General features: G+C 37.4%; 1 protein-coding gene across 1 annotated transcript; it reads left to right on the top strand.

Annotated features, from left to right (window-relative positions):
* The first annotated feature begins 5,111 nt into the window (after positions 1-5,111).
* RIMKLB (ribosomal modification protein rimK like family member B) lies at positions 5,112-25,132 on the top strand. Its single transcript, XM_068971943.1, has 5 exons — positions 5,112-5,286; positions 17,165-17,395; positions 19,832-19,918; positions 20,931-21,134; positions 24,669-25,132. The coding sequence occupies exons 1-5, from the start codon at positions 5,112-5,114 to the stop codon at positions 25,130-25,132; spliced, it is 1,161 nt and encodes a 386-aa protein (XP_068828044.1).
* The last annotated feature ends 1,941 nt before the right edge of the window (positions 25,133-27,073 follow it).

Genomic DNA, 27,073 nt, shown 5'->3' with positions numbered 1-27,073 from the left:
TGCCTCTTATTCCCACTCTTATTTGTAACAGTAATACAGTCCCACTTGTGGGATGGGTGACCTTTGGATAAGACAAGGAAAGGACAAAGGATAAATTTCATATATATTCCAAATTGTCTTTTGTTGGGTTTGAGGGCGTGGAGGGAAGCATTAGAATTTTTTTTTTTTAGCATTAGAATTTATTGAGAGAAAAGCATTGATAATCAGATCCTTGGTTAAAAACTTTAAGCATAACACAGTAGGTGTTAAAAGTTTTAATTGAAGTCAGTATAGGTGGATAGTATGATTTGGAGGGAGGCTGTTGGGACTGAAAGAACATCTTTGGAAATTCAGGCTATGCTATTTAGTATCACTTAATAAAGAAAATACATGCATTTCTTAATTGTATTAACATACATTTCTTAATCTGTAAATGTTTACTGTAGTCAGTTCAGTTTAGTCGCTCAGTCGTGTCTGATTCTTTGGGACCCCATGGACTGCAGCACGCCAGGCTTCTGTGTCCATCACCAACTCCCAACTCCCTGAGTTTGCTCACACTCGTCCATCGAATTGATGATGCCATTCAACCATCTCATCCTCTGTTGTCCCCTTCTCCTCCCGCCTTCAGTCTTTCCCAGCATCAGGGTCTTTTCAGATGAGTTAGTTCTTCCCATCAGGTAGCCAAAGTATTGGAGTTTCAGCTTTAGCATCAGTCCTTCCAATGAATATTCAGGACTGATATTGTTTAGGATGGACTGGTTTGTTCTCCTTGCAGTCCAAGGGATTCTCAAGAGTGTTCTCCAACACCACAGTTCAGTAGCATCAATTCTTCGGCTCTCAGCTTTCTTTATAGTCCAACTCTCACATTCATACATGACTACTGAAAAACCATAGCTTTGACTAGTAATACCCAAGGTTTAATTTGAAGTAGTGTTCATTTAACTTTCAGTTTTAAAATAATTCATTATTCAATTTGGAGTTTGATAAGGCATGCCATTCAATATCTTTAAACATTTTGATTCTATTAGATCATCTGTTTATAATATATATTATCACACACATACACAGACAGAGTTAACCCTTGAACAGCATGGCTTGGAACTGTGCAAATCCACTGATTCAATAAATATGTACTATAGTTCTTTGTTTGCTTAACTGAGGCAGTAGTGGGAGGCAGTGAGTTAGGGATGCCCATTAGGCACATTAAAAGAGGATCTGAAATTCAGTTCAACTTCTGGTTGGAAAAATATATTTAGTAGGTCAATGATAGTAGTTGAAACTGGGCTGAGAATGACTTTTCTAGAGAAGGGAAAGAAAGATTTAAGAATGAAGCCCTGGGGATTATGTACAGGAGGAGAGCTGACAGGAGGAAAGAGTTAGAGAAGATAATAGGCAAAGACTGACTGTTCACACATTTGTTATTTGTCTGTATAAACCGGATCCAGCTCCTGTATTTCACATCCAGAACGGAATAATGTCATTGAAAGCGCATCTGTGGTAATTGCCAAATGGAGTAAATCCTAGTTTTTATGTAAGTGTATATATATATATATATATATATTTCCAACATTTTTTCCTTTTCTGTGTTTTTAATCTGAGTTCATTTGATGTATCTTATCTGGAATAAAGAATTTTTCTAGTAGTAAGAGATGTCCTTAATATTATCAGATGGTAGACTGTGATTTTGCTTTTTCCTTAGCAGAATAATTACCACTGGGAAGAGGCCTCTCAAGAAAAATGAATGAAGAAGCATCTTAGGATTCTCATTTAATTAGCCTTGCCTGGACTATTGGACGATAACAGATAAAGATAAATTGGTGTGCTTATCCATAATTTTCACAGGAAAACTCTCTAATATAAAATTAAATTTTATAAATTTCCTCTATTTCAAAAACACTATTTTAGAATTCACTTAGTATCTGATATTTATATATCATTTTCCTTGGTACTTTTAGATGAAGAGGATGAGAGTTAGTAGATCTGATTTTACATTCTAAGAGAAAAAATAAGCTCCTCTGTGTATGTGGACATTTGCAAATGCTGTGTTTATCTTACACTTTTGGAGAATAAACTCTTCTCATACAGATATGTTATTGGGTAGCCAGACTTACTCAGTTAAATGTCAGGGGAAAAGGGGGAAACCATTTTATTTTACAACGGACCCTTTCTTGTCATTGATAAGTTTCTGTGTGGCACAGCTTGTAAGTTCTTAGTTACCCAACAAGCGATTCACTCCGTGCCCCCTGCAGTGGAAGCAGAGTCTTAACCACTGGACCTCCAGGGAATTCCCTCCTGTCTTTTAAAATAGTGAATATGATTTGAACTTCAAGGTAGTCCTTTTATTGGCATACTTTGGGATCCTAGGCGGTGTAGATTTACGGTTATGCTTTTGACTTTTTATCGTTTTCCTTCATGTTAAGAGTTTGGGAAAAAGAAAAGTAGATGTTTTAAAATGATAGGGAAGGAGACACCAATCTATTGGTCTCTGGCCCGTAGGAATTCGTTGGTGGCCTCTCAGGCCAGAAGGGGCCATATGGGTGGGGACAGTTGGGGACACAGAGTCTGTGCCTTTGTGGTTGGTGTCTTCACCTGCCTGTTTCCTGGGTTACACTGTCACATGGTTAGATGTGGATTCCAGTGGAACAGCCTGAAAAAGACAAACAGCCACTGTAGCAGCATCCCTGAGCACCAAGCCACTTACCCTCCTATGAAAACTGGAGTGGATCATTGGGCAAAGAAGAGGTTGTACCCTTTCACCCGCTGGCAATAAGTGGTCTCTGGAGATGACTAAGATTATAGTAGATAAAAATCTAGACAGGTGTCATTTGAAGATACCAACACCATTGGAACAGTAAGCTACGGATGGTTAAGCACACTTTGCCTTTTATAACCTGGTGATGCTATTTTCTTGGTGTACAGGAAGACTGAGTTGGAACACAGTGTTGCCACATATCTCTGTAAAACTTTACAAGAAAACCAGGGTATAACATAATATTCTGAAGATTTTTAAGTATTCTGCATGAACATACGTCAGTGCAGCACAGGGTGACAACCCCCATGTTGCCTGCCACTCAGGTGGGCTTTGAGGAGCCATAGCCATTGACATCATCAACGTAGTCTCTACCTTCTGCAGGGTAATAGCATTCTTCCAGTTCTACATTAGGGGGTTGAGGCACCCCTTCTTGAAAAGCTGGGGTCCAGTTGTGGCAGTCTTTGCTTCACCTCACCCAGACAGAGAGGGAACATCGTTTTCTTTCTTAAAACCCTGGGTGCAAGAGGATTTAGAGCCTCTTCTTAAAAAAGAAAATGAAAAGAGATAGGGAGCCTAATTTGAGCATGTAGTTAGTTGTTGGTCATGTACCAGGATATAAATACCCAAACTTTACTACATGAGGCTATCAGAGCTGTGGCCATGAGGCCAGACAAGATGGGTATGCTCACAAGCATCATCTCTTAGGAGTCTGCAAGACTGTATGAGACTGCAGTCTTGGGATGCTTTTTATTGTGTGATTAAAGAATCATTGGAAGCATCATGTGTATTACTCTTGTGGCCTGGGCATTTTCCTGAAAGCTGATTTACCATAACTGCTTCCCACTTACCAGTGGCTACCACAGCCCCATCCTGATTTCTACTGGGGCCACAACTGAACTAGTAATGCAGGGCAGTTCCAATCATAAAAATAGACAGTGGTCAAGACTTCAGCGTGAGTGGAGGTACAGTATTGGAGGTCAATGAGTGGGTGTTTCGAAAGCTACCCATTGTAAACACTTTAAGGGCATTTTTATATTAATAGTTTCCCTCTCAGTGGAGACTGGGCATCTCTCTGGTGTGACTTGTGGAGCTTTTTCTTCTGAGTGAGACCTTTTCCAGTGGTCTGGAAGGCCACATTCCATATTCCTAGTGTGTAAGTTGAGCTCAAAACTCAAAACCCCTTTCTTGTGCTTATTTACTGGTGTCAGTGACTGATGCCTTTGGGTGGGTCCTGGGGTAGGTGGGTCAAGGTCTTGACAGAGTGGGTAGTGTGAGTGTTTTTTGTGTGTATGCAAATGGTAGTGCCTCTGTCCCATGATGTTCTGCTCTTACTGTGTGCATCTGTGGAGCAGGCCCTTCTGGTTTAGACTGGCAAAAGCCCACGAATGGTACCAGTTCCAGCTGCTATGAAGCAGTCTTATCTGTAGGGCCGTTGCTTCCCCTTGTTCTTTCCTTTTGCGTTAGTTTTGCCATGTCATATGTAATAATACTAGAAATATTTTATTTGTTAAAATCACCTATTAATGCTTGTTAGTAAAACTTGTAACTTTTTGCTACTTTTCATGAAAATGATTTCCAATTCTGTTACTCATGATATAAACTCTTGAGAAGTAGCACTCTCTTTTTTGGTGGCATTCTAGTAAACAAGCTATATTTGTTGAATAAAATCATTGAATAAGAGCATGCTGTCTCTTGACTGAAAAATAAATTGTACTGAAGAGCTTTGGCGTTTATTTTGATTATTTAAAAATTTTCCGCCATGTTCTCAAATTTTTCTTTTGATTAAATGGTGATTTTCATCAGTAGTGATGCTCATTTAGTAATATAGGTACTACCTTCTCATTTTTAAACATACCTATAAAGATGTTTATAATAAATTATACATGTGCTGTGTGTGTGTTTAGTCATGTCCAACTCCGCGACCCTGTGGACTGTAGCCCACCAAGCTCCTCTGTCCATGGGATTCTCCAGTCAAGAATACTGGAGTGGGCTGCCATTTCCTCTTCAAGGGGACCATCCCGACCCAGGGGGTAGAATCCAAGTGTCTTGTGTCTCCTGCATTGGCAGCTGGGTTCTTTACTACTAGCTCTTCCTGGGAAGCCCAGCAAATTATACATACACGTATGGAATAAGGAAAGCAGTTGAACAGTAACTGCACAAGTGTACATTATTTCTTTGAGTTTGTAGTGATGGAAAAGATACAGGGATATAGTTTTCCCTATTTTTTTTTATGGTTAGTATATAATTGTGTTTATTTGTGTGTGTGAAAGGAAAAAAAAAGATTTCTTGATTTATTTTTTGTGTGTATTTTCTTTTCCATCTAGGAGGAGTCTATATTCAGGACGAAGTAATCCCAGGAAAGGAAGAACAGCAGATCAAGATGTGTAGCTCTGTGGCTGCCAAGTTGTGGTTCTTGACAGATCGTCGAATCAGGGAAGACTATCCCCAGAAAGAGATCTTACGAGCGTTAAAGGCCAAATGTTGTGAGGAGGAACTGGACTTTAGGGCTGTGGTAATGGATGAGTTGGTGCTAACAGTTGAACAAGGAAACTTGGGTAAGTCTATAGTTAAGTAATGGTCTGGATTTTTACCTAGAATTTGGTGATTCTTTTTGTTTTAGGAATAATTAGGTCAAAGGATCTGGTAATAGGCTTTATCATTACTAAGTATCATCTAGTCTAAATATCTAGTATATCTTACAGAAGAAATGAAAACAGCAGTATTTATTAAACCCCTCATTGTATTATTTATTAAATAGTTGTGAGGGAAGTTAAAGATAACCTACTACTTTTTCCCCGTTATTATTGTCTTCTAGTTTTTAAAAAGCTTTGTTTTTAAGATGCCTCTAAAGGAACCTGTACTCCAGTCAGGGGTCCGTCTAGTAAATTAATCAAAATCCATGTGCGATTCTTCTTTTCTTTAGCAAATACTTTGTATGTATAATGTAAAATATTAATAGTATTTTTAATGAATAAAAGGGTCTTAACTGAGTTTTTAAAAAATATTTCTAATAGTTCATATTATTTTTGGATGACTAGGGGAAGATATTTTGGAAATGTGTTGGAAATTCTTTAGGACTGTCTTTCAGAAATCTTTCAGGACACTGTTCCTTTGGAAAAGTTAGGATTTGTTACAGCTAAATTGGTCACCTCTGTTAGGGAAAGGTGGTTATTGGTGGCGCTAGTGGTGAAGAATCTACTTCAACTCCAGTATTCTTGCCTGGAGAGTTACAGTCCATGGGGCCACAAAGAGTCCTGCTTGACTGAGCAACTGAGCTCGCACAATAGTAAGGCAAAGTACAGGTCTGCTATTGTAGGGTAGTTTCATTCATGAGCTAGTTAATAATAGATCCAGAATCTTGCCTGATTTATACCATGATATCGGGTTTAAATAAGTAGAATCTTTTAACAATCACTGTCTATCTCAGTCTTCTTAACATTTTTTATTGCACCCTCATTATTTTTTGGCAGTTATTGTTTCTTTACAAATAACTGCATTAGAAATATTTCTAAATTATTTCACTTGAATTAATAAGTAGCTACTACCTTTATAAGAAGAATGCATGCCATGTTAATTCAGTCCAGTTTTTTTTTTTTAATACATGTTTCCAGTTGCAGCACCTTACATGGATTCAGAAAAATATGGGATAGAGCATGTGTCATTCGTTCATTAAATATTGAGTACACACTTTGTGCTAGTTAATTGGTATGGTGTATAAAATTAGACATTAACATTAATCAGTTGATCACACAAATAAATGTAAAATTATTATGAAAGGAATTGGATGTCACTGCAACTTCCTGTACCTATAACAGATAGATTTCCCTTGAAATCTTTTATGTAGTATCTATTACATGCTTTTACAACTTGATAATTGTAAGGTCCATACAACTGTTGTTGAAAATAAAAACTCAGGATACTTTATGTTAGAAGCATATTCTTGAAGTCTGAGTGAGAAGAGATCTCAAGGACAGTGTGGTATTTTAGCTCACTAAACACAACTTCCACAGGCTTCTGGTATATGTTTCTATGTTTTAAAGGTTGAAAGAGTCCCCTGTGTTCCTCATGTGACCTAGCTTCTGTCAAATAGGCACATTACAGAAAGATTTAGGAGGTTAGAAGATCACTATTTTTCAGCAGTTTTGTAGGTTGAAAACCATTGTGCTTGGTTTTTTCTTAGGTGCCTAATGGACATTTTTACTTTGTTCTCAACTGTTTTCCATGCCAGTCTGTCAAAACTGAATCCATGTTTTCCCCCTAAAACAATCTTCTTATTTCAGTTTCTCTGTCTCTGTAACATTGCCTTTTGGCCTTTTTATCCATTCATAATAGCCATTTATATGACAAAATATTGTTGTTTTTTCCTTCTAAGCCACAGCTATTCTAACACAACAGCCCCATATCTCTTTTTCACAGTCTTTCTTCTCCACCCTCTCTCATTCACAAATACTACCTTTATCATTTTAACATGATAAAACCTTGAGAAATGCTTGTTTCCCCATAACATTGAATCTAATTTTATATTAAAGACTTTTCACTGATGTACATCATATGAATCCAGGAATTCCTAGTTTTTGTTGTTTTTTTTTTTCTTCACATTTTGTATATTTTTTAATTATTTAAATCTCATACCATCTTGTAAGGAAGGTAATAGTATCATTTTATAAATGATGAAATAGATGAGGAATTAAGTGGAGAAATAATAATAAACACTATTTATATATCTTTATTGAGAGATTTATTTTTGCATACTACTTTGAGTTAACTGACAAATGTCCTGTCTTTTCACCTTGCAGCTCATAAACTCATTCAGTATTTGCTTTTCTATGAATGCCTTTTTTTTGAATTAGAGTTTTGCTGGGTATAGGAGTCCTAGTTGGCAGTTTTTTCTTTCAGCATTTTGAATGTATTACCTTCCTATCTTCTGGCCTCCAAAGTTTCTGATGAGAAATCTGCCAGTAATTTTATTGAGGATCCATAGAATGTGGTGATTTGCTTCTCTCTTGCTTTTTTCAGAATTCTCTTTGTCTTTTGAAAGATTGATTATAGTGCATCCCACCATGTGTCTGTCAAAAGGTGGAGATTGTTGAGCTTCTTGGATGTTTATGTTCACATCTTTCACTGAATTTGGGAAGTTTTCAGCCACTATTTCTTCAAATATTATCCTCCCCACAGTCTTCCTGGGACTCCAACAATGCATAAGTTTATTGATCTGTCTGCTCAAATCCACTTTGAATTCCTTTACGTCAATTTTCATTTCTGTTACTGTTCTTTTCAGCTCCAGAGTTACTTACTGGTTTCCTTTTATGTGTTCTGTCTGCTGATATTAACATTTTGTTCACACATTGTTTCCTTGCCTTTTTTCATTCTTTGAGTATCTTTAAGGTAGTTCCCCCCTTAAAAAAATTTTTTTTATTAGGTATAGTTGATTTACAATGTTGTGTTAGTTTCAGGTATACAGCAAAGTGAGTCAGTTATATCATATATAAGTATATCTGCTCCAAATTTATCTCCCCTGCCCCCCATAGTTTCTTTTAATGTCATTGTCATGCTCAGTTACTCAGTCATGTCCAACTCTTTGCAACCCCATGGGCTGTAGCCCGCCTGGCTCCTCTGTCCATGGGATTCTCCAGGCAAGAGTACTGGAGTGAGTTGCCATGCCCTTCTCTAGGGAATCTTCTTGACCCAGAGATCAAACCCAAGTCTTTTATGTCTCCTGCATTGACAGGTGAGTTCTTTACCACTAGCACTACCTGGGAAGCCCAGTGGAGAGAGTGGTATAACAAAAAGTACTGTGGCCTCTTTGTCTGCACCTTTGTGATCAGAAGCTGCATGCAGCCATCAGAGCAGAGATCCCAGATATTTTGAGGGCAGGTCGTTATAGTCACCCTGACTCCTGTAGGGTGTGTCAGGTGCACCAGAACCAAGTGCACAGTATGGCTAGAGAATGGGGGATGAGTAGTTGCTGCTGTTCTGAAATTGATCAAAATTAACTGCATTTATGATCCCAGTCTTTTTCTGAAAGTTGTGGTCGTTCAGCAAATTGACCAGGAGTTGTCTAGATGGCAAGACAGAGTCCTGATGCTTCCTACTCCTTGATCCTCCCAGAATCCTCTCTATACTTATTTTTGATTGAGGTGTATCTTTTTGTTTTGTTGTTTTATATTTTGGGAACAAGTCTCTTACAGGATTATGTGTACCATGGATATCTTTTATCTGTGGCTTGCTTTTTTCACTCTGTTAATGACATCTTCTAGTCAGTAAAAGTTTTGAATTAAGTACAGTTTATATTTTTCCTTTTTTTGATTGGTGCCTTTTGTGTTGCAGTTAAGAAAGCTGTGTGTGCCCAAGAGTCTTTATTTTATAATACATGCTGAAAATCTATTTGATAAAACACAGCATTATTAGGTGAAATTATTAAGAAAAGGGCATTATAGTGTGGTACCATTTTCTAAGGATAGGTGAGTGTTAACTTTTGCTGGCTTAAGAAATAATTAATAAAAGGATAATTTTCTAAGTATGGGCTTCCCAGGTGGCTCAGTGGTAAAAAATCCGCCTGCTAATGCAGGATATGCGGGTTTGATCCCTGGGTCAAGATGATCTCCCTGGAGAAGGAAATGGCAACCTACCCCAGTACTCTTGCCTGGAAAATCCCATGGACAGAGGAGTCTGGTGGGCTGTATAGTTCATGGAATCACAAAGAGTTGGACGTGACTTAGAGATTAAACAACAAGAACAACGATGATTACCTTTAGGGAAAAGAAAAGGATCAAGAGGACAGGGATGAGCAAGACTACTCTGACAAGTTTGGGCATGTATTGATAATTTTTGAAACTGGGTGATAGTACATTGGATTTATTATAATATTTTTATTTTCTATTTAGAATTTTCCTTAATAAAAAGTTGAAATGTTTGACCTGATGAAAGTTTGTTTGACTCAAGGTTAGAAGGAGAAATTTTGGAATTTAGTTATTTTTGGTATGGCACCTTGTTGAGTTTATAAGAAGCAAGTTCTTCTTGCTTCCTGGATTCCCAGAATTGCCCTGGTATTTTTTTTTACCCTGGTTTTTGCATTATTATTATTTTTTTTAATTCTGTGCATGATCCTATATACATCCATTATTATTTTTCCTGCTCAAGTTAACGAGAGATATTTTAATTGCTTACAAATCAAATAAGCTTCCCCAATACAAAAATTAATTCCAGAGAGCATGTTGCCAACAGTAGTCCTTCAGAGACTTGGTTACTTGGCATAGATAGGGCAGAAATCAATTAAGACTACCTTTCCAGAATGGGATTCTAATAACCCAAGGCACACAGTGGTGAAACTGGAGATTAAGTAATTACTTTTATTCACTTGGAACCATGGCCTCTTGATGAAAGTCAAAGAAGAGAGTGAAAAAGTTGGCTGAAAATTCAACATGCAGAAAACTTGCAACATGCAGATCTTGGCATCTGGTCCTGTCACTTCATGGCAAATAGATGGAGAAACAATGGAATCAGTGACAGACTTTATCTTTTTGGGCTCCAAAATCACTGCAGATGGTGACTGCAGCCATGAAATTAAGACTCCTGCTCCTTGGAAGAAAAGTTATGACCAACCTAGACAGCATATTAAAAAGCAGAGACATTACTTTGCCAACAAAGGTCCATCTAGTCAAAGCTGTGGTTTTTCCAGTAGTCGTGTATGGATGTGAGAGTTGGACTATAAGGAAAGCTGAGTGCTGAAGAATTGACGCTTTTGAACTGTGGTGTTGGAGAAGACTCTTGAAAGTCCCTTGGACTGCAAGGAGAACAAACCAGTCAATCCTAAGGAAATCAGTCCTGAATATTCACTGGAAGGACTGATGCTGAAGCTGAAACTCCGATACTTTGGCCACCTGATGTGAAAAGACCCTGGTGCTGGGAAGGATTGAAGGCAGGAGGAGAAGGAGACGACAGAGGATGAGATGGTTGGATAGTATCACCTATTCAATGGACATGAGTTTGAGTCAACTCTGGGAGTTGGTGATGGACAGGGAAGCCTGACGTGCTGCAGTCCATGGGGTCACAGAGAGTCGGACACAACTGAATGACTGAATGGAACTGATGGTCTGTTGAAGATAAACCTTTGCAGTCTGTTAGATACTGCTGCAGAAAACTTTCAGTTTAAAAATTATATTTCTTTTTACAAACACGTTAGTTTTTTAGGAACCAACTTTTATCTTGGCCGTTTTTTTCTTTAGATTTTTAGTTAGTGTTAGTTACCCAGTCATGTCCAACTCTTTGCAACCCCATGAACTGTAGCCCAACAGGCTCCTCCGTCCCTCGAATTCTCCAGGCAGGAGTTGGAGTGGGTAGCCATTCCCGTCAGGGGATCTTCCCAATGCCAGGGATCAAACCTGGGACTCCTGCATTGCAGGCAGATTCTTTACTGTCTGAGCCACCAGGGAAGCCCCAAAAGAAAGCTTGTTTCTGCCTGGCTTCAAATTGAGGACCTTTCAAGTGTGAGGAGAATGTGATAACCACTCCATTATGGAAGCACAGTTATTTTGCTGAACCTCGCCACATGCGGGACCTTAGCTCGCTGACCAGGGAGTTTGCTTTTAGTTCATTAATTTCTGTTCTTCCTTTTTCTTACATGTTAATATGATTTGATTTACCTCTGGTGTTTGAGTTATTTACATCTTGTTTTAGGCAGTTATGTCTTCAGACATTAAGTAAAACACATGCTCTGTGTCTTAAAAAATGGTGAGCAGAATTTCCCTGGTGGTTCAGTGGTTAAAACTCCAATGCATGGGGCGAAAGTTTGATCCCTGTTTGGAGAACTAAGATTCCACATGCCAATTTGTGTGTCCCACCCCTTCCATGGTGAGACAAGTTCAAATTTCAATATAATAATAATTATCTACTATATTCCAGGTAGTGCTGGGGGATGTAGCTTTGAACAAGATAGTATTTCCTACTCTAATGGGAATTTCTGTTTATTCTGACTCTCAGTCTCCATTGTGCAAAAGAGGAAGGTGGATGTCAGAAATGATTAAAAATTATTAAGTGCTTATTATTTGCCAGGTACTTCGAACTAATGTTAACAAGGTTAATTCTCATCACAACTTTATAAAGGGAATTACTTCTACTATTCTTATTTTAAAGAACCTGTGGCGCAGAGAGGTTCAGTAACTAGCCTGGGGTTACACAGTGGAGAAACAGTAGAGCTTGGGTTTGAATCAGATATGGGGTCGTTGTTGCTTTAGATCTGTTCACTTTCTGTGTTTGCCTTTGCTGTCCTTTCATTATCTACCTTTGATAATGAGCGAAGAACCTTAGTTTACTTACTTACCCTGTTGGTTTCTTCAGAGTTTTCTGTATTCGATGAGTTTAACACTGTTTCCTTCTTTGTTCTTTATTATTCTATAGCTTTAAATTTTATTTAAGGTTATATAAATATATATTTTGAATTTTACGTCAAAAAGTTCCAGATACCATGTAGTTATTTATGTCACCTGCTCTACTTTGCCAAAGTAGGTTGGAACAGACTTATACATTTGACTGTAACCTGGAGCTGTTAAAAAGTTTACTCTTTTTCAAAGTGGAAAGTGAGACTTGACATTTAAAGGACACCAAAAAGATACTTTGCTTCCCCTCTCCCCTTGTCTATACTAGTCTGTTGCTGGAAAACTTCAGTAAATTTTTATGACTGGTTTCATTAATAGTGATTAAAATGATACACTTCCCCACTTTTCTTTTCGCTCCATATATATTTTTAACTGTTTCCGAGTAGATTGCTATCTTATGAGGGGAAGAAAATGTATAGAGATAGTATTTCATACTTGGATAATAGTAAGGGAAAAAACTTCATAAAACTTTTCATGCTAAGTGAGAAAAATATGTTTATATCTTTTTGCTTCCAATACTGAGACCTTATGCATCAAGTATTAAGTAAATCAGGTTTGCTTGGGAGCTGAATACAAAGGGGGATAATCAAGTTCCCAAGATATATTACTAATAACAATTAATACATGTGCCATCAGGCTACCTCATCCTACCACTGTAAACTATAGAAAAGGTAAAGAGAATGTACTCTAACATGCTGAGCTTGAATACCAGCATTAAAATTTAAGTTTAATTGGAAGTATTTAGCAGCATCACATTTTTCTGTATTTGTTATATCTTACCTCCTTTTGGGGATAGAGTTGGTTATCTTCACTCCAGATTCTATAGTTTTTAAAGGCACTTAGAGTAGAAGCTAGCCAGTCATTGCCTTCAATAAAAGATGTTTTTAAAAAAGACAGTCATAATCTGAATGCTTGTTTGTTTGCTTCTACTTTCCTCATCTCTTTCTCCTTTTCTCTCTCTCCCTCTCCCTTTTTTTCAGACACATGACTGTCAGCTGCTACACAGCAGTGCTCAGTGATAATGAGGCACACTGTTAAAGTAGTCTTTTGTTTCTTTCTGGACCACTGATGAAGGACCTGGGAAAGAAATGTTATTAGTTCCTAGTCATTCTCCAAAGAGGACATCTTTGGAGAAAATTTGTTTTTGCTATTTGGGATTAATAGTGAGACAAGTCTTAGAAACAAATTTGAGGGGGAAAAGGATTACTGAGGATATTAAAGAGGGATGGTTTGATAGGAAACATAAAATTTATTTTGATGGGTAGCAGGTGAACAGATAGGAAACACATATATATTCTCAAAATAATGGATTCTTAAATTATGCCTGGTTTTTGATACTTGATAATTTCTAGATGTGTGAGTTCTAACCCAGCCTTAATAAAGATTTTTAAAGTATTTTGTATAACTCTTGAGAATCGTTTGACCCTTGGCACTACAGAGTTACTAATTGCCCTATTCTCCTCAAAATTTGGGCAACGATTTCTTCCTACATTTTTGGGACCTGTGGGGCAAATAAGCCAGTGGTTTTTTTTTTTTTTTTTTTCCTTTAAGTTTAAGAAGACCTTTCTGATGTGAAGATAGACCTGCATTTATGATGGGCAGCAGTCCAATGTGACCAAAGCCCTCTTGCTGCAGTCTTTTTTAATGTCCTATTTAAAATATTGAAAAGTAGATTTACAATGAGTTTTTTAAAGCATTCAGAATTATGTGGTTTTTTTTTTTTTTTAAGATTTTACATGTGGTGAATTTAATAGCTTTGTCAAGTAATGGATTCTAGGTTACTGACCTAAACAACTGAATGTGAATTTAGCAGGGTGTAGGGAGTGCTCAGAAGTTATGACTCTGTTATCCTGCCTACTTGCTATTTCCAGGTAGAACTCACAGCCTGAGAAAGAATATGTTAGATTTCTGGTCCAAAATTTGTTTTCGACTACCCCTTCCATTCATGGAAGCCCTTTCAGGCTGTCTAATGTTGTCATAATTCATCTGTCTTAAATCTTTGAGTGCTTCCTTGATTTTTGGCACAGAGATTATGTGGCTTTTAAATCATGTACAAATAGCACCTTCATTTCCAGTTAAGATACTTAAAGTTATGTCAGCTTTAAAAGATTCCTGAAATCCTGATGAATACTCCTGAACTCTAAAGGATGGAAGAAAAAAAAATGCCAGTCAGCAGGGAGCTATCAGTTGTCTGTTTCTTATTCCCTGAGGATAAAAACACTTAATCATGTAGCCAAACTAGACTCAAAAAGCACAGGAGTAGTGAGATTTCCCACTTAATTACTGGCAAGGAGATTATTAATATCCCAAAGGAATCTTTCCACTAGGAGAATAATCAACCCTTAGCACCTTCTCACTTTGCTGTGACAAAGCGGCAGCCTTTTAATACATAATACACTTTATACAAAAAATATAGGAACAGAAATTTTTCCCAGCCCCATTGCTATTCTAAGGTTAACTCATTACTGACTTTTGATGTTTAATCATATACTTAATTCAAAACTTACATCTAAAATATTTATATAGAAATCTCTATCCCAGTACAAAGCAAAGTTAGATGAATAGCATCATAAGTTACCATTTAAGATGATAAGCAAAAAAGAAGTTGAGTTGAAAGAACTGACTGGTGGCACATTCATTTGGAATGAATAGCTGTGGCCATAATAAGTAGAGTGCAGTTGTACCTGTGTATCATGAATAACAGAGATCTAAGGAAAAGAGTCATTTGCCCCATATTTCAGTTTCATAAGCTCTACATCAAAGATAAGTTGTTATTTACTGAAAGTACCCAAGAGATCAGTAGTACTTTGCCTTTTTTGGGGATTCACATTCATCTGTACCTGCCCCTGTTTTTCTGGGTAGCCTCAGATCACATTCTGCTTGCCTGGAGTAATAAAGTATTTTTGTCACAGGAGGCATTGAATTTTTTTCCATCCTCAGTAATATCCATTATAGTGTACTATGCAGATCTGACTGCTTTGGGTAAAGTACTCCCGTATTCCCAGTTTCTTTTTGGCAGCAGACTTAGAGTGAAACACTTCCATTCCCTTCTTTAATTCCTTTTCTTAAAAGTAGCAAAAACTCCAGTTTAGGGAAATGAGAAGATGAATTTTCTTTGGACAATTAAAGTGTCTTTTTTCTGCTCACTCTTCTTTTTACCTTTCATGTAACAAATTTGATTTTCTTCTGGTAACACTGACTTTTCTTATTTTTCATAATAATATTTAAGACTAGATATTTTGAGTTTTTTGACTGATTTTTCTTCAGATTTTTGCTTCTTTCTTGTTGCTGAGATTCATCAGGTCTTGGTCCTAGGAATTTCCATTTTTTCTTTTTCATTTTTCAGCCTATATGTCCCTATTTCTTAAGTCTTGGGCTGATTCCTATAGGTGCACATTCACACCCCACCTACCAGGTATGAATTCTGTATACATATGTGTATAGTTCCTATCTATACTTCAACTATTACAGAATAGTTCTACTTTGATGTCCTTATGTTATCACCAAGATCGTATCTATGATCCAGAGTCAGCATCTTCTGCCCTAAACTGAATTCCCTTTTCACCTTTTTTCATTTGGTCACTAGGCTTTTTTCTGATTTCAAGGAAAATGCTGTTTAGATCTTGCCTGTTGAGGCAAGTCAGCACAAAAGCCAAAGAAATGAGAAAATGCAGGATTGCAGAAATTTGCTGCTGCTGATCTCTAGCAGCATGATTATGAGGAGAACGCCTGGAGCCATTGGCCAAAAACCTCACATCTGCTGATGACCACAGCGCTACCCATAGCTGCCCCCAGAGAATAATGACTGCTACTTTGACCTTTAAAATTGTGTGTGATTATCTTTCATTGGTGAATTCTCCAAATTGGAATCCTGCTGGTAAGGGGGTCTGGGAAGTGTGTCTAGCCTCTGCCATATAGGAAAGGATTAAAAGATAAGGATGTATTAACAGGCAATGTCAAGTTCATTCCCTTATCAGAACAGATATAGTCTCTTTGACTCAGAATTGTGGATCCAGCAGTTTCACTTCTGAATATTACTTAAGGAAAACAAAATCACTATCTTGAAGATTTATCTGTTACCCCCATGCTCATAGCAGCATTATTTGTAATAGTTAGACATGGAAACAAAGTTAATGTCCATTGACAAATCAGATGAGTATATAAAGAAAATATGGTGTACACACACACACACTCCCTGTCTTGGGTATGTAATGTGTAGCATGGTGATTACAGGTAGCTGATATACCTTATTTACCAATCTTCCTAACTTTTAGAAAAGAACCTGACACATAGTAATTAATATTTATTGAATGGATATTCATGAGTAAGGGGTTGATTATATGGTGTATCTTTAAGTATAATTCCATTGAGCCCAATAAAGCTATATTTACATTGGCTTAGATGTCTGGTATAATGTTACATGATGAAAGAAAGTGCCACAAAATAATACAAACAAAATATTTGTCAAAATTACCTGCATATTTTTCTTTACTTAGTTAACATTAGGGGAAATACTAATAATAACCTGGGATGTTGGATGGGATAAATGTGTTATATTTTTATATTTGAATGTTTTAATAAGCATATATTTTTTAATGACTATAGGTTTTAAGAAGCAACTTGAGTACCTTGTTCCATTATTTGGGACCTTTTCAAAAAATAGAATGGTACTGGATAAAACTGAAGAAACTGCTCCTTTAAAAATTCTTTTTTTGTACTAAAAGCATATGTAAACACAAAGTTATTTGCTTTTTGAAAGCAAATCTCGACATGTTTCTGTCTTCAAACATAGCGATTTATGACAGTCTTTTTAATGAATACATAATATTTCATTGTATTGGCATATACCAGAATTTATTACCCAGTACATAAATTCTTCTCATTAATGTTTTTTTCTTACAAAAGGAAATCATTTAAGGAGGAATGTGTCTTTGTCTCTGTAAAATGTTAGCAGAATAGTAAATTTAGTTTTGAGACCTGAACTTTGGTCTGTATCTATTTCTTTGTTTTATTCTATATTCTCCTTTGATGGTTTTGGTTTTATTCCTGTGTATTTCAGGTCTGCGTATCAGTGGAGAACTAATCACTGCCTACCCGCAGGTGGTGGTAGTGAGAGTACCAACCCCTTGGGTGCAGAGTGACAGTGACATCACTGTTTTGCGGCATCTAGAGAAGATGGGATGCAGGCTGATGAACCGACCTCAAGCCATCCTGAACTGTGTTAATAAGTTCTGGACGTTTCAAGAGTTGGCAGGTCATGGTGTTCCTCTGCCAGATACTTTTTCTTATGGTGAGTTTACTAATAAGACTTTATTGCCTTAGTTTTAGAGCACTGATAATATTGAAAGCCCTACTAAACTGATAGGGTTATATGATACAAGGAAATTTGTGAACATGAAAGAACTTCTTATAGAAGTGACTTTAAGTTTTAACAAACTAGGCAGGAGAATTATGAGACTTATCTTTGGTATGGAGAAGGAAATGGCAAACCACTCTAGTACTCTTGCCTAGAAAATTCCATGGATGGAGGAGCCTGGTAGGCTACAGTCCATGAGGTCACAAAGTTGGACACGACTGAGCGACTTCACTTCACTTCTTTGGTGTAGGTAGAATGGACTTATCACACTCTTTCTGTAAAGGGTCAAATAGTGAATAGTTTTGGCTTTCGAGGCCATATGTTCTCTTTTGTGACCCTCAGTAAAGCTATTGTATTGTGAAAGCTGCTGCTGCTGTTTTTTGTTTAGTTGCTAAGTCGTGTCTGACTTTTTTGTGACCCCATGGACTATAGCCTGCCAGGCTTCTCCTGTCCATGGGATTTCCCAGGCAAGAATACTGAAGTGGGTTGCCATTTCCTTCTCTAGGGGATCTGTTGACCGAAGGATCGAACCCATATCTCTTACATTGGCAGGCGCGTTCTTTTACCAGTGAGCCATCAGGGAAGCCTGAAAGCTGCAGTAGACGAAGCTTAAATAGTAAATGTGGCTATTTTGTAGTAAAACTTTATTCCAAAAAGGCTATGAGCCAAATCTGTCCTCAGTTTGACAAGCCCTGAGGTAAAATAATCTGATAATCGTTCTATAGTTTCTGACATTTTCATGTTAATGCTTCATAAATATTTTCATATTTTGAATGAAAGAAAATGACACTAGATATGCTTTAAACCATTGCTTCTGAAGTCATCTGTGGGAGAGGACCTTTTTTATTTTTAAAAAAATTTACTGTGGCTTTCAATACTATAGTGCTCTAAAACCAATTTACAGTATGCATAAAGTACTGTAAAAATATTAGAACAATGTCAAATTGTTTTCTTGTGTTTACTCTTCTTATATTTTTCTGGACACATATCAGCAGCAAAGAAGTCACAGAGCCAGGGGTTCTGGACCACACTTGATGTAGCACTGTTATAAACATTGTTGTTTTAATATATTCCTGACTTTCCAGTTCTTCTAGTTTGGACAGAATCAGGCTTACTATAAATCACTATAGTTTTTCATTAAAATGTCCAGCCGAATGCTTGAAAAGTTGGAGAGGCTTTAAAAAGAAATTCTTGTCCTCTTGTTATTTTTAATATTTTAAAGAAGGGAACTTTGCCAGTTTGTATGGCATATGTAGATACCATTGCTCTTTTTAGCAATTGCACAAGAAGAGACAATATGAATAGTTCTTTCTTCCTCACAATTCTTCTTTTGAAATGTTACAGCTTACCTCATCAGTCTACAGTACTGATTTTAAGAGAATGGAAAGGAGCAAATTATATTAACCAAATCTGGCTTAAAATGTGGAGACTGGCTAATCATAATTTCTCTTAAGCTACAAATTTATGAAATTGCAGTTGTTTAATGAACTTTTCTTAGTCTGATTATTCTGTCAGCCATGCTGATTTTTTGCAACTACAATCCATTTTTGCTCTTTATCATTTGTTTCTAGGAAGTATAAACAGAAAGAACAAGACATAACCTGTGGGTTACCTGAATAGCTCATGGTAGAATGAACTCTGTTTTATAATAGAGAAAAGAAAATTTAATTTGTGTATTTGATAAGAGCGAGAGCACACACACGCATGCATGTTAGCATTTTTTCAACTTTGGATGAGTCTTCCCCAGTGACTCACTCTTCTTTCTTAATCCAAATAGAATGCTGTATACTAAAGTTGATCTTAGAGCTTCTATTACTTGTGTGGTAGAAGAATAAAGGATGAAATATGAAAAATAGAACTTCATTGGTGGTACAGTGGATGAGAATCTGCCTACCATTGCAGGGGACAGGTTCAACTCTTGGTCTGGGAAGATTCTACATGCTGAACAGTAGCTAAGCCTGTGTGGCAGCTGCTGAAACCTATGTGCCTAGAGCCTGTACTGTGCAACAAGAGAACCCACAAAAATGAGAAGTCCTACAATGAAGAGTGCCCCTTGCTTGCTACAACTAGAGAAAGCCCACACACAGCAATGAAAATGGAGTGCAACCAAAAATAAAAAATTAGGAAAAATGTTAATAAAACTAGGAGACTTTGTTTTAACTTCTTTGATTTCGATATTAGAATATTTATAGTTTAATAGTTTTTATCCATTTAAAAAGAAGTAGTTGTTTTAAACTGATAGTTAACTGAAGACAAAATTGAGCCATTAAGTTCTTACCTTCTACCTTCTTTGTCTTGCTGACTTTAGATAAAATTTATCATAAAACACCTCTGCTGCTATTCTTAAATTTTATTTTTTGCTCAAACCAGGTGGTCATGAAAATTTTGCTAAAATGATTGATGAAGCAGAAGTATTGGAGTTCCCAATGGTAGTGAAGAATACACGTGGTCATAGAGGTGTGTATGGGTTGTTGCTATTATACATAATATTGAAACTATTCTTCAGAACTTCTAAAGAATTGTAGGGAAATTGCTAGGTGTGTGGTACCTCAGACTTGTGGAAGGCTTTTGTGAGTTGGTGAGTTTTGCTCAAAGCTATTTCTGTTCGTTAAGTGGTTATCTTGGACATTTTAAGGTGCATACTTAATTTAGACTGAGTCTCAAGTTAATGATCTATCTTCTTTTTGAACAGTACAAGGATTCTAGATCACTAACACCATCATCCTCATCCCAATTTATGTTGTTTGAAAACAGTATATAAAATATCTTAATAACTTTGGATTAATAGTGATTTTTTTTAAGGTGTAAAATGATTCATAAATCCAAGTACTTCCAAGCTTTAGTGCCTTGACAGATAACTGGATGAGAGTTCAGCTGGGACTTTAATGCACTACTTCTACCTGACTTCTCCAGTCAGCCAAGAAGTCTCAGGGCTCTTACAGTGACTGCTCCAGGGAACAAAGAATCTGTGTGACCTTTTACAACCTAGCCTCAGAAGTCGGATAGAAGTCCTTACTCTGTATTCTGTTGGGTGAAGCAGTTACATCCCCTCCTAGATTCAAGCAATGGGACATAGATTCCCTTTCCTCTTAATGAGAAAACTGTCAGAGTATTTATAACTATGTTTTAAAAACAGACACTTCTATTGGCACAAAAGTAGTAATATACTACTATCTTACTAAATGCAAATATAGTATCTTAATATTGCATAATATATAAAACATATATTTTAACTCAGAAAAATGTTTTACTGATAAGTGAGGCTAGTATTATTGGCTAACCTGAAGAAATACAATTCACAAGAACCCAGCCTCACAATAAATTCTGTTAAGAGATTGGGGAATGCGAGAGTGACCATAAACAACTGATTCTGAGAAAGTAGATTGGAACAGAAGAAGATACAGGTAGCAGATATCAACTGCTCATAGTCTGATGACATACTCATTTCTTGCTCTTCTTTTGGTCACAGGCAAAGCGGTTTTCTTGGCTCGAGATAAGCACCATTTGGCTGATCTAAGTCACCTTATTCGCCACGAAGCTCCATACCTGTTCCAGAAGTATGTTAAAGAGTCTCATGGAAGGGATGTACGTGTCATTGTCGTGGGAGGCCGTGTGGTTGGCACCATGTTACGCTGTTCTACAGATGGGAGGATGCAAAGCAACTGCTCACTAGGTAAAAGCAATGCAGGAGTTTTTCTGTGATATAAAGTAGTATTATTTAAGCTTATTCAATGAGTATTTGTGTATAACTCAGATCTTTTACCTAATAAGTTGAAAAATATCTTTCATATGTAAATATCATTAATAGACTTAACATGAACATAATTTATGTATGTATAAATTTGCTTTCACCCAGGCTCAACTTGTAACCCAATTCACATATGTAGGAAATGTCTACCAGTTTCCCTCTTTGGTTTTATATTGAATTCGCCAAAAGGTTCATTTGGGTTTTTCTGTAAGATGTTACTGAACAACCTTTTTGGCTAGCCCAGTATTATTTTCTGTATAATTGAGGTTCATTTAAGCTGTGTCCTAACCTATTTAACTTGTTGGTCCAGATAATATTGCTGATTTTCATTTGTTTAAATGTATATTTTCTGAGATCTTTTAAGTGCCTCAGAGCATAGTCTCGGTGTTTTCCTCTTCTGTGTTTATTTTACTTTCTTAGTAATCTTACTTAGCTCGTGGCTTTAAATGCCATTTATTTGTTACTGTTTTTAAATTTATCTCTCCAGTTTAGGCATTCTTCTTGAACTTGGGCACACATATGTCACTGCTTGTCTGTAGCACCATATAGATAACTGTTAGAGATTTTAGTCTCAACATGTCCAAACCTGAACTCCCCATCTAGCTACCTCTTCCAGTATGTCCCACACACTGTTATCTCCTTATTGTTTATTGGCAGCTATATCTTTCTAGTTTAGACTAAATCCTTGGAGTCATCCTTGATCCCTTCACTAGTATAAGACTTCATGTCCAGACTCCTTGAAATCTCTACTCTGAAAATGTACCACCTATTATTCCCTCTCTCCCCCAGTGAGAGGATTAGAACAGTCTTACTTTACTTCCTGCTCCCCTCCTCTTGATTCATGTATTCACTGAACAAATATTTTTCAGCATCAAGTACTGTTTTAACAGTATTTTGTATATAACATTGTACAAAACAGACAAAAATTTATGCTTTCCTGGGTTTATATTCCATTGTTCTGGTAAAACCATTTAATAGTTTTAGTTCAAGTATGGATTAGAATTTCTTTTATTGAGTTATCTCTTCTGCTTCAAGAATCAAGCGCTTACTTTATCCATTCCCAGGCTGTGTTTATCTATTTACGGTTAATTGTACCCATATTGGGGCTTCCCCAGTGGCTCTGTGATGAAGAATCCACCTGCAATGCAGGAGATGTAGGAGACACAGGTTCAATCCTTGGATTGGGAAGATCCCCTGGCGGAGGGCATGACAACCTACTCCAGTGTTCTTGCCTGGAGAATCCCATGGACAGAGGAGCCTGGTGGGTTACAGTCCATGGGGTCCCAAAGAGTCGGACATGACTAAAGCAACTGGAAATGCACACACACATACCCATATTGCAAGAATTATTACTCATCACTCTTTATTCCCCAGCTGCTCCTTCCCATATCTTGAGTTTTCAGGATGATGTATTGGCTGAGATAGAATTCTGAAATTGTAAAAGTGTTGCTTCAGTTCTGCTGGTTTATAGTTGATGTGTGCATGCTTAATCATGTCCGACTGTTCGTGGACTTATGGACTGTAGCTTGCCAGGCTTTTCTGTTCATGGAATTTTCTAGAGAAGAATACTGGAGTAGGGTGCCGTTTCCTACTGTGAGTGATCTTCCCGACCAAGGGATCAAACCTCTCTCTTGTGTCTCCTGCATTAACAGGTGGATTCTTTACCACTAGTGGCACCTGGGAAACCTGCTTTATAGTTTACACTTTTACAATTGAATGTCCAAATCTACTCTGATTGGGCAGCGGGGGTGAAGTGGGGGGGGGGGTAGGTAATGTATATTCTTTGTAAGTTTTTTTGTTTTGTTCTCTTTTATTTTTGGTTGTTTTACTTGAAAAGCTCAATATTTTGTCAGGATATTTTTAGATATGTGTCTCTTCTCAGTCTGTCCAACCTGGATTTTAGTAAGCTGTTTCTATCAGACCTACTTGTTTTAAGCCTCAGGAAAACTCTTCTTTCCTTCTTGGGGAGGAGTTTTTCTGATTCAGTTAGCAAATTTTTTGTTTGTGGCTTCACCTCAGTGTTTTTGTATGTGCTTCAAAATATTTCTTAAGCTAGATTTTCCAAGTTGGAAGTTATACTCACAAAAGCAACTCTCCTTCATTTCTGCTACGGAAGTTTTTAACTTGGGTAATCATTTTTGTTTTAGTTCAGAGAGTTTTTTTGTGCTAAACTTGAACTTAATGCTTTTCTTTTATTCAAGTTGTAGGTGGCTTGTTGTTTTTGTTCTTGTTACTATCCCATCACATCAGAGTTCTGCTCAGGTTATTTGGAGCATTGCAGATGGTTTCAGAGCATTAAAGATCCATCAGTACTGTGGGTGCCGAGAAGCAGTCTTTAATTCGTTGACTAGTGTGTCATTCCCTTACTGAGGCAGTTACATGAAGCCCTCTTATTTCCTGGGCTTCTCTCCCTTCCTCTTCCAGCCTCACTGGTGGTGGTGGTGATGGTGATAGTGGTGGGCAGGTGGGGAGGGGTACCTGAATCCTACTCATGTGTGCATTTCCCTTTTGGTCTTTTCGGGGTCAGGCAATACTCACATAGTAGTGAGGTCAACTTTCCTTCTGTTGAGCTCTTAAAGCCAAGGTTTTGTCAGAGTTCTTTTGCTTTCTGGTCCTTATCTAAAGCTTCCTGAAGCTGGTCACCAAATTAGAAAATCTAGTTCTAATTCTTTACTCTCAGATACCAGCAAAGAGTTCCCCTCTACTCAGCCAACTGCCTTAAGCCCCAGGATCCTTTCAGCTTAGGGATGACACATAGAATAGGGGCTGTTGAGCAAGAGAACCATGTTCCTAGATTCTGTTCCCTGTTGCTGCTGCTGCTGCATCGCTTCAGTTGTGTCTGACTCTGTGCGACCCTAGAAACAGCAGCCCACCAGACTCCCCCATCCCTGGGATTCTCCCGGCAAGAACACTGGAGTGGGTTGTTGCCATTTCCTTCTCCAGTGCATGAAAGTGAAAAGTGAAAGTGAAGTTGCTCAATTGTGTCCGACTCTCAGCGACCCCATGGACCACAGCCTACCAGGCTCCTCTGTCCATGGGATTTTCCAGGCAAGAGTACTGGAGTGGGTTGCCATTGCCTTCTCTGAGTCTCTGTTACGCATCTCCATTATTTTTACAAATTAAAATCTGGAACTGATAGAGACCAATAACAATATTAAATAGTTAACTGTATTTTTGCAAAAGTTCCATGTTATTGCAAGTAAGATAGGCTTTAGTCAAAGTTCATTGTCTTCAGAAAATATAACATTGAAAAAGTACTCACTCATCAATTTCAAAGGGGATTCCCTAATGAAGGAGTCCTAGACCTCAGAGTCCCAGTTTTACATTAGCATAGCACTTTTGTTTTTGCTGTTGATTTAGAAGATTTTGAAGAGATGGTTAACCTTAGCAGGGTTATTTTTAAGGTCTGCTTTAGTTTTACTCCAAAAATTTATCATTTCTTTTTTTCTCTTTTGTCAGGTGGTGTTGGGATGATGTGCTCATTGAGTGAACAAGGGAAGCAGCTAGCTATCCAGGTGTCTAATATCCTAGGAATGGATGTGTGTGGCATTGACCTGTTGATGAAAGACGACGGCTCCTTCTGTGTCTGCGAGGCCAATGCAAATGTAGGTTTCATCGCCTTTGATAAGGCTTGTAATCTAGATGTAGCTGGTATCATTGCGGACTATGCCGCCTCCCTTCTGCCCTCTGGCCGGCTCACCCGGCGTATGTCCCTGCTCTCCGTGGTGTCCACGGCCAGTGAGACTAGTGAGCCGGAGCTGGGTCCCCCAGCCAACACTGCTGTCGACAACATGAGCGCAAGTTCCAGCTCTGTTGACAGCGACCCTGAAACCACCGAGCGAGAGCTGCTCACCAAGCTCCCAGGGGGCCTATTCAACATGAACCAACTGCTAGCCAATGAAATCAAACTCCTGGTGGAGTGATTCCACTGGTAAATAATTAACCAACAAAACCCTTGTAAAACTTTCTTTTTCTTCTTTCCTTTTTTTCTTTTTTCTTTCTTTTTTAAACCAACTTGCAATGCTGTTCATGAAAAATGCTCAGGAAGATGAGTAGGAGTAGTTAGGAGGGGAAAAGTGGGAGATAGACATGATCTCTGCTATTAAGATGTTACTTTTATTTACAAATGCTACAGATAGAGAGGCAGAAGAGGTGAGACACAGAAAAATGTCAGGCTCTTGTAGTTACTCTTTTAAGTTACTCAGAAATGTGTAGGCTCTCAGGCCATGAAGATCATAATTTTTTTCATGGCCCTTTTTGTTTTTGTACAGTTGGTACAAATTTCACAGGAGTGTAATTTCATATTGTGTTTTAATGGATGAGGTAAACATCCACCTAAATTATAATTTTTTCTTTTTTAAAAATCTGAAAATTCAGCCTATACAATATTAACTAGCAGCTTTATCTTCATATTTACGAAATTCTAAGGGACTCTCTTAGCGACTTTTTTCAACCCTTGATATGGGTGGGAGGGCAATGTGAGTGTGTCCCAATAAAAATTTCCTTTAATGACAAAATTGGCATGTTTGCATGATAAAAGGGAAATGAACAGTATTGCAATGTCTGGCACACAAAATAACATTTACTCCATTGTAGATAAAATTGCACTAGTTAAAAATATGTGCATTGACTTGTATTTGTTAGTGTTTTAGCCTTTTTTGAAAGACATATGCTCTGTTAATGTTGCATTTTTTTTAATACATGCTAGTCTTAACATTCCCTGATCTATGCCTGCATCTTTAACAATGGCCAAAGTGAAGAAAATGCTACCTTTTTTGTTAACAAGACACTGACTTGAAACATGTGCATTTAAGCCTTTTATTTTTTCCTTTTTTCTTTTGGTGGTTGGGCATTTAAAGAATAAGGACAAGGTAAAATGTTTTGGGGGGGCAAATCAAGGGCCTATAAGTTCCTGAGTATAAAATTGAAGTGATTCCATCATTATTTATTTGCATTTTTCACATTTTAAGAGGGTGTTGTGTGTGTGTGTGCATGTGTGTGCATGTGCTTGCACACGCATGGATGTTTATGTGTTTGCTTTTTGTTTACACCAACCATCAAAAAGGATAGAAACTAGAAAATGGAGCATGATGGGAAACACAGTTTTTTACTTAAAAAAAAACAAAACAGTCAAGTTGTTTTCATAACTGTACTCTGCTGGGTAGAGGTACTCACCTGAAAATATGAGGAGAATAGATGCTTTTTAGGCTTTTGTGTATATGTGTGTTGTTTGCTTTTTTTCTTTGATTCTAGACTGTCCAGTGTATGATTTATTCAAGGCTACATGCTTTCCCTCTGCTTCTTGCTGTGCATTTTTTCCTATTACACATAGATTTTGCAGTGGGGTAGACTGAACATTTTTTGTTTGGGGACTTAGCAGTCTCTTATAGCCCTACTCTGAAGCCTTCAATATTCTCTTTATATTTCTTTATTTCTGAATTCATAAAAGCCCCCAAACTGCATATAATATGAGCCTTTAAGCATGGGAAACTATTCCAACGAATGGTTTGGAAGGTGTGTTAAGAAGTAGAGATGATCCAGAGTTCAACGTAATTTTTTTAAGCAGCAAGTTCCATCTCCCTACAATCCTCTGAAGCTTTTTACCCAAGTCCTTTCTTGCCTCTCCAGTGCTTTTTTTCCTTCAGATGGACCTTAAACATAATTTCTTGGACACTTACTAGAGAGACTTCGAGGCAATAAGATCAGTATTAACCAGTTCTAACAGAGGTTTGATCATGCTTACTTGTACAGTTTTTCCCCATTTAAAACAAAAAAAAGGAATGTAATAAAATTTGTTTTCTTTTCCATAGAATTAAATAATATTAAAATGGAGTGAAAGGTTGATTGTTGACAAATAGAATAGT

Source organism: Capricornis sumatraensis, chromosome 4 (assembly GCF_032405125.1).
Source record: "Capricornis sumatraensis isolate serow.1 chromosome 4, serow.2, whole genome shotgun sequence".
NCBI lineage: Eukaryota > Metazoa > Chordata > Mammalia > Artiodactyla > Bovidae > Capricornis > Capricornis sumatraensis.
This window is presented reverse-complemented; position numbering and strand designations above follow the sequence as displayed.